Source organism: Scaptodrosophila lebanonensis, unplaced genomic scaffold, assembly GCF_003285725.1.
Source record: "Scaptodrosophila lebanonensis strain 11010-0011.00,11010-0021.00 unplaced genomic scaffold, SlebRS2 tig00000072-arrow-pilon, whole genome shotgun sequence".
NCBI classification, from domain to species: Eukaryota; Metazoa; Arthropoda; class Insecta; order Diptera; family Drosophilidae; genus Scaptodrosophila; species Scaptodrosophila lebanonensis.
The window spans coordinates 7,121,449-7,136,232 of record NW_022060558.1 but is presented as its reverse complement, the minus strand read 5'-3'; the positions used below and the strand labels follow the sequence as shown (position 1 = coordinate 7,136,232).

The 14,784-nt window shown below is 39.3% G+C and overlaps 2 protein-coding genes across 5 annotated transcripts in view; both read right to left on the bottom strand.

Moving 5' to 3' along the window:
* The window catches only part of LOC115625545 (CCR4-NOT transcription complex subunit 6-like), a 34,640-nt gene extending 20,292 nt beyond the window's left edge, over positions 1-14,348 (bottom strand). The window contains exons 1-5 of one of the 4 annotated variants that reach the window (XM_030520622.1): positions 13,843-14,348; positions 13,504-13,535; positions 13,156-13,284; positions 12,911-13,097; positions 10,394-10,569 (exon numbers count right to left, since the gene is read on the bottom strand). In XM_030520622.1, the coding sequence (XP_030376482.1) occupies positions 10,394-10,569; positions 12,911-13,097; positions 13,156-13,284; positions 13,504-13,535; positions 13,843-13,859 (541 nt within the window). In that variant the 5' untranslated portion in view covers positions 13,860-14,348. The remainder of the gene's footprint in view (positions 1-10,393; positions 10,570-12,910; positions 13,098-13,155; positions 13,285-13,503; positions 13,536-13,842) is intronic. The other 3 variants (XM_030520623.1, XM_030520625.1, XM_030520624.1) reach the window with 3 other exon arrangements.
* Positions 1,740-3,885, bottom strand: LOC115625544. Its single transcript, XM_030520621.1, has 2 exons — positions 2,392-3,885; positions 1,740-2,322 (listed from the first exon to the last, which is right to left on the bottom strand). The coding sequence occupies exons 1-2, from the start codon at positions 3,738-3,740 to the stop codon at positions 1,740-1,742; spliced, it is 1,932 nt and encodes a 643-aa protein (XP_030376481.1). The 5' UTR covers positions 3,741-3,885.
* Positions 14,349-14,784: the final 436 nt, after the last annotated feature.

The following is a 14,784-nucleotide window of genomic DNA, read 5'->3' as shown; positions in this document are numbered from 1 at the left end:
TTCTTCAGCCGATTATATTGATTAGGGAAAACTGGGGTATTTTTATACATACTCGTACGAAATGTACAAAACTCGTCACTTTTACGCCGCATTCCCTACACTACCTATGTCATAAAATAACTTAAAATTCTATATAAGTTCACTTTGTAGCGCTTTGTTTAACAATCTATGTATGTATGTTTTGGTGTGTTCAGAAAGGCCAAAATGTAGCAATTGTTTTATAATGTAGGACATTAATTCATGGGCGAAATTTAATAACAATTGCATAGTACGTTCATACATACGAAGTCAATTGTTTTTTCTTGGCCGAAACGCGACCCATAAATCCACAAAGCTATGTTAACTTTTCGAACATACTTATGAACATTTCTATTGTTGGATGAAATTATTTTGATGGTGAAATATTTGTCAGTTGTTTGTTCATTGCTGTAGAGCGAACCAACAAATACACAAAACTAAGTAAAGTTGTTTTCGAACTATGAACATTTATAATATTGAAATATTTGTACGCCTCTTCAAAACACGAACCAAAACTAAAAGCCAAAGCTTTAAATACAGTTTGGAGATAAAAATATTAACTAGGAACGTTGCTTTAACTTTGAGAAGTTTGCATCTACCAGATAAAACATAACCTAAATAAAATATAGCATATATAACGAACGTGAAAACCACCCCAATTCATTTCTGTAACTTAAAGATATCTAAAACCCTACCCTAGCTCCTATATAGTATATAATGTTATTCATTTGTAATGCACAAATAACAAAACCATACATACGTGTATGTATGTATGTACATACATATGTATGTATGCCGAGCTATATAAGAAACACTGCATCGCCTCTTAAAATGTATTATCGGTATCTAACTGGATTCATTTTTACACAATTTTCATGTACGTATCGTATGTATATATGTATTTATGTTTTTACTTTTGCTGCTGAGCTCTACCAGCAAGTAAAAAATCTGCATAAGGCCACTGGTCGTTGTTGTTGTTGATCTTGTTTGTGTTTTTGTTGTTGTTGCTTTTGTCAGCAAATCTGCTGATGCTATGCGAAGGTGATTTTTTGGTCTGCGATGAGCGGGAGCGAGTGTGAGTCGTTCGTTTGGTGGCAAAAACAAATACAAAAACAAAAACACTGGTCTCTCTGCTTCAGTGAAAGTGAAAGTTGAATTATGTTCGAAGTTTGCATTGCCTGGTTGACAGGCTGCTTCTGCCCCTTTGTGGTTGTTGTAATTGTTGATGTTGAAGCGTTTTCTGTTGTTACTGTGCGCCCCATGGCTTTAATTTCAGCAGCATGTCTTTTGTTTTTGTGTGTGCGTGGTTGTAATTTCTTTTTTGTGTGCGGCGGCAACGCACTATTATTTTACTAATTTTTTCTTCTTCTTCTTTTGTTTGGTTGCTGTTTCTCTTGGTTGCTTTTGCTAACCGTTTCTTCAGGTTATGCAATGCAAACATTTAACGATCCTCATTTAAATGTTGAAGAAGCACGCCCACGCCCAAGCGACTGCCACCCGCGCCCACACTATGCAGACACTGAATCTGAAACGGCCAGCTTTTTCTTGACTTGCACGTTTCCAATTAGCTCGAATTTCCAATGGCGACGTCACAAATTTCCGTCGCAAATTAAAAAACTTTCATGACCGTGCCTTTTTAGGGCATCAGTCAGCTATAGTGCACTCGTTTTTCTTGTTAGTGTTGTTGTTTTTGTGATTACTTCTTGTAGCTGGCGCTGTCATCACGAGGTAGTGGAAAATGCTGGCTTTAATTTTTCAACCGTTCCCAGACCCAGCGATGTGGGTGTGGCATTGTTATTACTTGAGTCGCTGCCGCTACCACCGTCTTTGACAGATGCATCTTTGCTGTCAGCGTCGCGCTGTTGCCGCCATACCAAGTCAAAGCAATTGTTATAGAATTGTTGCTGCTCAACTGCCTTGATGTTGCCATTATTGTTGTTGCAATCTAATAGAATATCCAAGGCTGTGGGCGGCGTTAATGAAAAATTTGTATCTGCCAGATTTAAATGATCAAAATTGAACACAAGCGCGTCGCATTTGTAGCTCCCCGCACTCTCTATGCCAGTGTCACTGCTACAACTATTGGCGACAGCAGCAACAAAAATGGGGCCGGATGGCGCGGTTTCGTTGACGGCACAAGTCTCGATTAATTTGCGCGAAATCTCATTAATGCTTTCATTCAACAGTCGCTCGGCCCTTCCAAATGGGCTGTGTTTGGTATTGCTATTGATGCTGTTGCCAAAGAGATCGTCGGCAATATTGATGCCGCTTAAAATATCACCATAGACGGAGTCATTCGATTCGCTCAGGCAACATAATTCTTTAGACCCTTCTCCTGGCTTAGACGTCGTCGTCGTTCGCGAAGACGGCAACTTTTGCGCAACAGTGACGTCATTAGAGTTGGCGCTGTTGTTTCCACTGCGTTGAGAACCAATTACACCAACAATATTTGCGCGACTGCTGCTTCCCGTGATAGGCGCAAAATGCTCTGTTTCATCAAAATTGTTGTTGTTGTTGTTGTGCATGCTCTGCGAGCAGACAGAACTGGCGCAAGAAGTATCTGACGACGAGTGCATCGACGATGTCGATGAGGAGCCGCTGCACTGTTCGCTGCTGGAGTCCGACAGGGAACGCCGCAGTGGATAGTCCCAGAGAGAGCGCAGCGGATCGCAATCGCGACAGAAGCAAACGCCATGGGTATCATCGTGTTGCTGCGAAACAGGATGTTGTTGAAGCTGCAGCTGTTGTTGTTGGGTGTAGGGTAGCATAGTTGAAGGTGACGATAGATGAACTGGGACCGTGTGGCAAGCACTTGTATTTGGCGTGCCCTTAAGGCTACCTAGCAACTCTTCCGCCGAGCTGCACGGCTTGCGCGTAAATGAAACTGGGAGAGATACCGATGATGGTGTGGCTGGCTGCACCTCCACGTCCATTTCAAGGAATACACCACTAGCCATGGGCTTGCGATCCTTTTTTCGACGCTTTCGCGGCTTAATGATGCGTGGAAGACAGGTATCTGCTGGTGACACATCCTGTCCTGAACTACTGTTTCCCGGAGGGTGCTCGACGGGTGCTTGCTGCTCCTTACTGTGTGGCACTGGAAGCTTGGAGCTTTGGTAGCGAAGCCCACGAGTCTTGTCGGACAGCTTATGGGAATTTGCAGTCGTTGCAGTCGAATTATAGCTCCAGTGTGCACCTGTCTGCTGATGCCGCTGTTTGTGGGTCTGGAGCAGCGGCATGCCCTGCGCATGTACAGCTAGTTGCAAAATTTTTGAATTTGGCGTAGGCGGTGGAGTTTGCGTCCAGTTCTTAGGCGAATGCGTCGCCTTTCGCAACATTCGCTGGCGCTGCGATGGCGTTAGATGACTGCAAGAATTCGATATAAGAGGTATGCCAGCGCACTCATTCACGCGCTGCTGATTAACCAGTGGCGGCAGCGCAAAATGGCCATTGGCTGTACTATGATGAATTTGAGGTGGCGGGACATTGTTGTAAAGTGCATTCAATTGCGGCATCGACTGCGGCTGCTGGTGAGTACGTGTTGCGTTAGGATTCAAATGGTGCGGCTGTTGAAGCTGATAGCACGAGACATTTGCGAGATTTGGTGGCGAACGGGGCACATTGCTCCATAAAGGTTGAAGGACAGATGGCTGCGCGAAGTACCGGGAAAAGGGAGCTTCTCTGTCTGGAGGTGCACGGTAAACAGATATATTCGGTCTCATACTCCTGATACTAGCTCTCGCTAGCTTGCTAGCTGGCTAGCTTTCTTGGATGCTTCGTTTTTTGTCTATGACAGCTTTGGAACGCCGCGTACATCACTTTGCTATCAATTTCAACACTCAATGGATTTTGGCCATTAGGCGCATGTGCAACTATATGTACGAAATGAAAAGCGAGCGTCTAAGTAATACGCTCGCGAGCCGCGCACAAAACGAAACTAGCACAACGATGATTGCGATTGCCCCCAAACAGCGAATGCCATCAAATTACGAAACACTTGGCGCAGGCGCAACGCGACGACGTTACGACAAAGCCACAGCCACGATTTTCAGTTTCGTGCGAGACTTTCGGGCTTTGTTGAAATAGCGTCCGCCTGAGACCCAAGCGTCCGGTAGACTGACAGCGCTAAATTTTATTTTGTCTGCGCAAGCTTTGCCTTCTTCGTTGGTTAACAGTACAATGAGCTTACACTGCATGCCGTTATGCATGTTAGCCCACTCGCTCGCTCTCTCTCTCTTTCTGCTGAGCTCTTGAGTTCCACATCCGTTCCACATACAAGTTACTGCCGACCCAAACAAGTTGCGCACACTTCTTTGAAATAATGTCCAGTAAGGCAAGCACTGTTGGCGGCTTTTCATGTCGAGGTCGTGCAGTTCTTTGCTGGTTTTTGCTATTACTTTTCATTGACGATCCCAATCAACTTAGACGATGTAACAGATATAAACATATAGCAGATGTAGATATATGTTCGTTCTTATGTACAAAAGTCCGTAAAATGGTAAATTATTATTGTATTTTCGAACAACTAGATGACAAATAGTATTAAACAAGAAAGGAATGCTATTTGAGCGGGCTCAAGTTTTAAATACACTGTACCCACTCCCACAAAAAATTCCATATTTTTAAAATTAATTTTAAACAAGAGAGAACGCTACAGTCGAACGAGCCCGACAGTGTAATACCCTGTACCCAGGTAAACTTCCGACACTGAGGTACATATATGCGCCTCTAGGAGAAGCAAGAGGAAGAAAAAGAGCGAACTTTATGTTGCTGCTTGTGGGCGTAGTACCGGAGTGAAATTGTTTCGCTAATAACTTTTTGTAGCATTAACAGATTTAGATGAAATTTGAAACAAAAGTAGATGATTATTATGTGTGAAAAGTTTGGTTAAGGTAGCTTTTAAAATGTTGGGGAAGGGGGGAAAATCCCAAAAAATAAAAGAAACTCGTCCTTTCTCGGACCTAGGAGAATCTGGATGCCAACTTTGGTTATTCCAGCTTTTATAGTTTGTAAGATCCTTGCGTTCTTCCAGACAGACGAACGGACGGACATGTCTAGATCGATTTCTCTCGTCATGCTGATTCAGAATATATATACTTTATGGGGTCGGAGATGCTTCCTTCTGCATGTTACATACTTTGCACAAACCTAATATACCCTTTTTACCCTACGGGTACAGGGTATAATAAATAAAATAACATATGTACATAAGTTGAGACATATGTATATTTGTGTTTCGATAGCACACATTTACATCGGAAACGTGTCTATTATGTCTATGCCTGTCCGTGCATGCGCATGTGTCCAGGACAAAGTTAAGTCAAAGCAACATGAACATCAATAACTGTGGGTACAGCTTGGGCAGAGATTATTTTTATGACTATAACTTTATTAACAATTGACATAAATCATGATGAATCTTAACTATCTGCGTGTACGCATCGAAATTGAGTAAAAATTCGAAGAACTACGGGAAATATTATAAAAAAACTGCTGCGGACCAAAGAGAATTTGGATACAAAGATTGATTGTTCTAGCTTTTATACTTTCTTCGATCCCTCCGGTCATACAGACGGGCATGGCTATATCGACTCGTCTTGTCCTGCAAATCATGAATATATATACTTTGTGGGGTCTGTCCTTTTATGCGTTACATCCTACATTCGAACTAAACTAGTATACACTTAACCCTTTGGGCACTGCGGTAAAAAACACTTGCCCCATCCCAGACCAAATGAGAATTTGGTTATTTTAACTCTTACAATTTCCGAGATTATTGCTCGTCTTCTCGTTGAAATATAATTTGAATACCCTGTAAAAGGAGTATAGTATTAAGTTGTGCAAAGTATTTAGCACAATTCCAAAGCTACATTAACTAAACTTTGCATATGATATTTGTAAATAATTGACTACATTTTTATACCCTGTACCCGTAGGGTAAAAAGGGTATATTAGGTTTGTGCAAAGTATGTAACATGCAGAAGGAAGCATCTCCGACCCCATAAAGTATATAAATTCTGAATCAGCATGACGAGAGAAATCGATTTAGACATGTCCGTCCGTCTGGATGAACGCAAGGATCTCAGAAAATATAAAAGCTGGAACAACCAAAGTTGGTATCCATATTCTCCTAGGTCCGAGAAGGGCGGGTTTTTTTTTTTTTAAATTTCCCCCCCTTCCCCCGCTAGAGAATTTTATTCAATTCGGTAAATTCTAAGAAAAGTTATTATCAAAACAAATTCTCGCTAGTACAACCCCCCAAACTGCAGGAACAAGTTCGCTCTTCTTCTTCCTCTTTTTGCTGCTGCTATGGGCGCATATAACTCAGTGACGGAAGTTTATCTGGGTACAGGGTATTACACTGTCGGGCTTGCTCGACTATAGCGTTCTTTCTTGTTTTAAAATGCAATCGAAATCTACTACTCCCATAGAGCGGGTTCGTCCTTCTTCTTTTGCTTATGCGGCGGAAGTATGTTTGATTACAGGGTATTTAACTGCCAGACTTGCTCGATTGTAGCTTCCTTTCTTGTTTTAATTAAACGCAAATAATGAAATACAGGGTGCGCCAACTTTTATGCCGGTATGCAAACATTGAATATCTTTGAAAATAAAAAACCGACTTTCAAGTATGAGATATTTTTATTTAATTTGATTCTGTACAATTTCTTGAACTGAGGTTTTCAACACTGATCTACTCAAGTCAATCGGTTCACTAATGACAAAGTTATTCAATATTTACATACCGACATAAAAGATGGCGCACCCTGTAAACAAGATGGAATGCCGCTAATAGACCACATAGTTTTTGTTTAAATGGAGTCGCTTTTGGAATGGATATCTGTCTTGCTAAGGGTATACTGCGCTGTTCAATAGCGTCAGATCCAGACCTGAGCAACTTTCAGCAATGTTAGACCTCATGCTTTAGTGACGTTGCTGCCCCATTCTACCGCCCACTTGCTAAAGTCCCCCGTTAGAATAGTTTGACTACGCCCTCTGGCGTCGTCTGCGATTGCGTCTAGAACTGAGGCGAACTCCGCCATAGATAGACTAGGTGGGAGGTAGCAGCTTTAAATTCACAGGTCGGGACCTTAGTTATCACAAAGTATACAGCTTTCATTGCCAAGGAACTTGGTGCTCTAGTACCACAATACATGGCCCGCTCCGTTGATGGATTGCAGAAGAAGGTTTTGCGTTGCAATTTAGTAGCTAAGCTGGCGAGCTTCATTTCCATTTCCATTCACTGCCTGCGCAAAATCCTGCGGCTGGTTGTCCGGTGCCTGACCCGGGGTCTGGCAGTTCTGTCGGATCCATTGGCCACTTTAGGGTACCAGCTTCGATGTGCTGCTTTGAGGGTCATGGCGACGTTTGTGTGCTATTGTTGGTAGTGTCCACCTTATGGTACGTACGTACATACGTACCATCCAAAGAAAAAACAAGAGAGAACGCTACAGTCGAGCAAGCCCGACAGTGAAATACCCTGCACCCAGGTAAACTTTCGACACTGAGGTACATGCGCCTCTAGCAGAAGCAAAAGGAAGAAGAAGAGCGAACTTGATGCTGCAGGTTGTGGGCGTAGTACCGGAGTGAAATTGTTTCACTAATAACTAGGAGAATAGGAGAATCTAGATACCAACATTGGTTGTTCCACCTTTAATAGTTTCTGAGATCTGGGCTCAACTCTTAAATCCCTGTACCACCAAAAAAAAATTATTAAAAAAGTTTAATTAATGAATTAAATTAAATATAAACAAGATAGAACGCTACAGTCGAGCAAGCCCGACAGTAAAATAGCCTGTACTCTCCACAAAAAGGAAAAATTAAAATAAAAAAAATTTTAAAAAAATTAAATTATTAAAAAAAATGAATGAATGAATTAATTAAAATAATTAATTTAATTAAATTAGAATACATGTTTATGTTCAGTTTAAACAGCATACATTTAGATCACGTACCTATGCGTGTTTATATGTATGTATGTATGCAGCACAAAGTTGAACAAAAGCAGCAACAACAACAACAGCTGCGGGCAGCGCTGCCGACAGAGCTGCAGGCAGCGCATGAGCAGCGATTTTACTTATGGCTATAACTTTCTTCAGAATTGACCTATCATGATTAAATTTGGCACACGGACACATTAGTACTAACTGGATATACCTACCAAAATTGATTTTAAAATTCCGAGAATTACGGAAGTTATAAGAAAAAATACGAATTGCGGGGGAGTGGGGGGATGTATCAGAAAAAATAAACAAACTCGTTCTGCCTAGGGCTTATAGGAACCTTGATACCAATTTTGGTTATCCTAGCTCTTCTACTTACTGAGATCCTTGCGCTCATACAGACAGACGGTCAGACGGATATGGCTATATCGACTCGTCTTCTCATCCTGATCAAGAATATATATACTTTGTGGGGTCTGCCACGCCTCCTTCTGTGTGTTACATACATGCGCACAAAACTAGTATAGCCTTTCACCCTTTGTGTACAGGCTATAAAAATATTCAACACATGCATACATACATACATAAAAGTTTATGTGAAATTTCAGCACACATTTACATCATAATAATCGTATCTATGCGTATTATTGACCTATCATTATGAAACTTGGCATACGGGCACACAATCACTAACCGGATGTGACTACCAAATTTCATTTCGAAATTCGAAGAATTACGGAAGTTATGGAAAATCACTAATAGCGGGATCTTGATCTGCCTAGGGATTAGGGGAACCTGGATACCAACTTTGTTAATTCTACCTCTTGCTACTTCTGAGATCCTTGCGTTCATCCTGACGGACAGACAGGCGGATATAGCTATATCCACTACTCTTGTCATTCTAATCAATAATATATGTATATACTTTGTGGGGTCAGCCACGCCTCCTTCTGTGTGTCACATACATTAGTACAAAACTATAATAATAACTTTTTGTATAGTTTTTTAGGTCTATAATGTCTCTGACCACATATGGCTGTGAATCGGGGCATAGCTGGCCACCTAGCAAACAAAATTCCCCCAACGTGTCGGAGGCATAAATAGACGTTATTGTACAGCTTTGTGTTAGGCTTTCTTATCTTTTAAGTTTAGTTTAAATTGTTATATTAACTTATATTATATAATCGACAGCATTATTGTTCATATTCTAAATAAAATAAATAAAATAAAAAAAAAGCTCCAGGATGTGTGTTATGAAAAACAAGTAAAAAAGCTAAAGTCGGGTGTCCCGACTTTGAAATACTCTGTACATATGTTTACAATAATTATAGAAAATAAAAAAAATTAAGAAAATAAAAAAAAATTCAATGATCGATTTTACCTTTCTCGGTATTCGAACTCACGTAAAGGGTGTATAATTGCACATTTACATAGCAATTGCGTCTGTGTGAGTGTATGTATGCCTATGCGCATCTATTCGTGTCTGTGTAAGCATTTTCGCAGTCAACCAAACAGCAACATCAACAACAGCCGCGTGCAGCGCTTGAGCAGCGCTGCAGCAGCAAATATATTTATGGCTATAACTTCTTGGTAAATCGGTCTATCATAGTGAAACTTGGCATACGGGCACATCACTACTAACTGAGGGTATTTGTAAATTTTAGTTCGAAACTCCGAGAATTACGGGAGTTACGATTTGCGGGGTAGAGGGGGGAGGGAAATTCCAAAATATACATTTTCTGCGTATTCACACAAGGCATCTTGGACTAAAATTTGGTGTTCCTAGGTCTTATAGTGTCCGAGATATAGGCGATTATACGAATGGAAAATCGGGAAAACCCCCATAGGGGGGAAGTGGGGGGGAAAATCAATAAAATAAAACAAACTCGTATAGAATACACACATAAAGCATCTTTGTGCAAAATTTGGTGTCTCTATCTCTTATAGTCTCTGAGATCCAGGTGTTCATACGGACGGACAGACAGACAGGGCTAGATCGACTCGTCTTGTCACGCTGATCAAGAATATATATACTTTGTGGGGTCTGCCACGCCTCCTTCTGCCTGTTACATTTTTCAGCTCCCGCAAGCCTAATATACTCTTGTACATTTCATGTACAGAGTATAATAACTAATAGAGTGGCGGTGCATTGAAAAACACAAACTCGTCCAAACTCGTTTTTCTAGATCTTATAGATCTAGAAGAACGGACTCTTTACAAGAAGATATATATTTTGTTATGTGTGACCTAACATCTAGTATGTATACCCTTTTCCTTTGGGCACAGGTATATAAAGAAAATAAATAGCAATATAGACATTAAACAACTGTTCATACAGCCAATATATGTACTTTCTTTGTAGGCTTTAGCCCAGGTCCGCTTCCCTTTCTCAAAAAATCGTATAACATACGCTTGAAATTTGTATATAGACTTACATGACAAGTTATCCAGCATATGTGTAAGTAGTTTCGACGTGCCATTCGGCTCATTATAAATGTTCATGAACTCCTTTTGCAATGGGTTGCCCATCAGACCCAAAATAACGAGGTGAAACAATTTGCCAATCTCATATGGCAACACTCGCAAAAAATTGTTATTTAGGAGCAGTTCTCTGCAAATATATATAATAATAAAAAAATGAATATGTTGCGCCATTAAGAAAAAATATATTTTAGTGTTAAATAGAAGGTTTCCTCCCCTAGCATTTAAATGCAGACAAATCATGCATTATACGGGGCTACCTCGACGTAGGTTTAAAAGGTTATTATAAATGGTGTATAATAAAATGTAACAACCAACAGCAGAACATTACAGCATTACAAAACGAATTGATCCATTGTTTTGTAGTACAAGATCAAAATCAAGTGTTATATCGTCATTCTAGCCATAATTGTAATTTAATATGCTTGGCACAGGTGTTGTTGTTGTGGATTTGATACAAATATGCACTATGCATATAGTCTATTGTTTTAATCACCAAGAAAGGAATGCTAAAGTCGATCGAGCTCAACTCTTAAACACCCAGCACCACCCCACAAAAATTAATTAATTAAAAATTTTTAATTAATTAATTTAATTTAATATAAAATATTCAACACACATAAGTGTTTATGTACAATTTTAACAGCACACATTTACATCAGAATCGTGTCTATGCGTGCTTGTATGCAGTAAAGAAATAAGTCGAAGAAGCAGCAATAACAACAGCTGCCGGCAGAGCTTGTGCAGAGATTATATTTATGGGTATAACTTTCTTCATATTTGACCTATTAAGTGAAACTTGACATACTAACACATAATCACTATGGAGTAGAAAATTCCAAAAATTATGGGAGTTATGGAAAAAACACGAATTGCGGGGGAGTGGGCGGTGTATCAGAATAAAAAAACCAAACATAACCTGCCTTAAGGGAACCTAGATACCAAGTTAGGTAATTCTAAATCTTCTTAAATCCTTGCGCTCATAGAGACGGACGGTCAGACGGACTTGCCTATATCGACTCGTCTTGTCATCCCTATCAATAATCTATACACTTTATGGAGGAGGCGTGGCAGACCCTCCTTCTGTGTGTTACATACATTCGTACAAAACTAATATAGCCTTCTACCCTTTGGGTACAGGCTATAAAAATATGGTCAGACTGGGAAATAATTTGAACATGAAGTTGTAAAGTAGTTTTAAAGATTAAAGATACACGATCGGAAAAGTATAACAATCCTTTTTACTATCTATTTGCTCCTAAAATTATATAGCAATTCGGTGCAATTCAACAATTTAAAATTTTGTCTTGTGTACATATTTTGTTTTTGTAGGCCCGTTCGCGAACGGTATTATCGAGCGTCTGACTGGCGACACTATCAAAGACATAACGAGAGCACTGATCTAAGTGAGAGGATACCAAGTTTGGTTATTCTAGCTTTTGTGCTTCCTAAAATGCCCTCACACAGACGGACATGGCTATATCGACTCGTACTCTCTTACTGATCAAGAATATACTATATACTTCCTAAATGCAGGGTATGCAAAAAAGCTTAGGGAAGTAGAATACTAAGTTTGGATTGCTTAGCTTTTGCACCTTTATAGATCCTTCCGCACATACAAACGGACAAGAATATATCGACTCATCATGCCTCTGATCTAAAAGAAATTTACTTTGTGGGGTGTACTAAACCTGGGAGGTTTTTACCTTCGCAATAAATTAGTATTTACTCTTTGTGTTTAGGGTATAAAAATTTTAAATTTTTAAGCAAAAACGTATAGCTTTCAATCGACTGAAGCATAGTCCAAAGATAAACAAGTAAAAAAGCTAAAGTCGGGTGTCCCGACTTTGAAATACTCTGTACATATGTTTACAATAATTATAGAAAAAAAATAAGAAAATTTAAAAGAATTTGATCGATTTTACCTTTCTCAGTATTCGAACTCAAGTAAAGGGTATATAATTGCACATATACAAAGAAATTGCGTCTATGTGAGTGTATGTATGTTTATGCGCGTCTATTTGCGTCTGTGTAAGCATTTTCGCAGTCAACTAAACAGCAACATCAACAACAGCCGCGGGCAGCGCTTGAGCAGCGCTGCAACAGCAAATATATTTATGGATATAACATCTTGTTAAATCGGTCTATCATAGTGAAACTTGGCATACGGACACATAATAACTAACTGGGGGTATTTGCAAAATTTTAGTTCGAAATCAAATCTCTAGCTCTTATAGTCTCTGAGATCTAGGTGATCATACGGACGGACGGACGGACAGACAGACAGACAGGGCTAAATCGACTCGTCTTGTCATGCTGATCAAGAATATATATACTTTGTGGGGTCTGCCACGCCTCCTTCTGCCTGTTACATTTTTCAGCTCGCGCAAACCTAATATACTCTTGTACATTTCATGTACAGAGTATAAGAATTTTAAAAAAGTAACTGACGATCATTCAATAATGCTTACCTTAGTTGTATAAGTTCGCCCAGTTCAGCGGGTAAACTACGCAGTTTATTGCTGGATAGGTCCAAAGTTCGAAGATTAACGAGCATGCCCACATCCGCTGGTAGCCGCAACAGTTGGTTATCATTTAAATAAAGCGCGGTTAGATGTTCAAACTCCCACAATGAAGGACTGATGTTTCGCACACAACCTACAAGATTTAATCGTAATAACAAACCTATGAACAGTGCAAATCTCCAGAAGCTGACCTGTAATCTCTAACCCGTTCCAGTTTGTCTTCTTGCCAGCTGCAATGTCCTCGGGTGACAGAAAGATCTGCTGCCTTCGATTCGTGCTATCATATTTGTCTTTGTTACGAGACATTTTGAAGTGATTACCTGTGGGCGAAAAATGAGAGCCGTGAAAAGGTGTTAGTGGACTTCTTACGGTAAGTATTAGGCTAGCGTGTAAAAGCTGCTTTTGCTATTGGTTGCTTTTTGTATTTATTTTTGAATTTAGGAAGTTAGGGCTCATGTTAGGAGACAAAACCTCGCTTTGCAACAAAAATAACATTTTATTTATTGTGTTTTATATAGACTGTTGAAACAAATCATAACCTTTCATAATAACCGTCTGATGATAAGCGTCTCTGCAAAATATTAATAAAGTGGTTCAGTTATTATTTTGTATTTGATTAGTAAACAAGAGAGAATGCATTCGGAAAAACATAAAGATATGTAGGTATACATGTGTGCAATATTAGGATTTTAAATGCAATATGTTTCAAAGGATATACAAGCGCGCGCAAATTTCAGACACATACGCACGCATTGCATACAATATCCACAAGAAACACACTAACACTCTCACAAACTTCTAAGGAACAGTTACAATAGGGTTCGGCGTATTAAGCGGTTTTAAGCACATTATCGTGGGCGAGGCGAATTTTTGCAAACCTGTATAGGTCTAGCATCGAGTTTTTACCACAGTGCGGGGGGCAATCCTTAATCCTTCTGTGCTCGCAGTGCTGCTTGATGTCTAACTTGCGCTTGATTCTTTTGTTCAAGTGTGACCGGCACTTCACCTGCTTGCCAGTTTCCTTATTTTTATCTTTACTTGCCGCCTTCACTCACGCGTCCTCAAACGTATTAGTTACTTAACAATTTTGGAATACAAAGGGTTTTTGGTTGTTTATTTCTGTTGTATGTTGATATATAATTTTTTAAAATAGCTCTTTAATAAAATCCGCGAAACGAAAAATTTTGTATTATTGTTTTTTTTTTTTTCATTAAGCGACGAAATCACTTATTCTCCTCGTTTTGGTCGCTTTTTCTTTTTTTTGCGTTTGCTGCCCATTTATTTATTGCGTGATTCGTTTTCATCGTTGATTCTTGTTTTTGTATACATGCTGGCTTGGAGTTGCCACTTATTGTCCAGAGAAGTTGAATTGAAAGTCTTAAATGCACTTCACATTTGATAATTTTGTTAAATTTTTGATTGACATTTCACAGCATTAGCTGCGTACAACACATTTTTTTAATACAACATGGCAAATGGCTTAGCAAATTCGAAAATGGCCCACTAGTTCGAAATTTTCATACATATGTACATGCAGTTGTTATTTACGAGTAATTATATACATGGATATGTTTATATATACATCTTACACATGCATATTACTTAAAAATATATGTATGTTGTATATGCTTAACATAACAGAATGCTGTTGTACTTGCGTTACTAGCCACTGTGAACGTGTTTTATTTATTTTTTGTTATATTAAAGCGCATTAAATTTCTATGTAGGAAATGCGGCTTGAATTTTTTATACTTTATTGTTTATCTCTTTTAATTATTCTTTAAACCACCAATTCTGTTTTCTTATAGCATTGTAAGTTT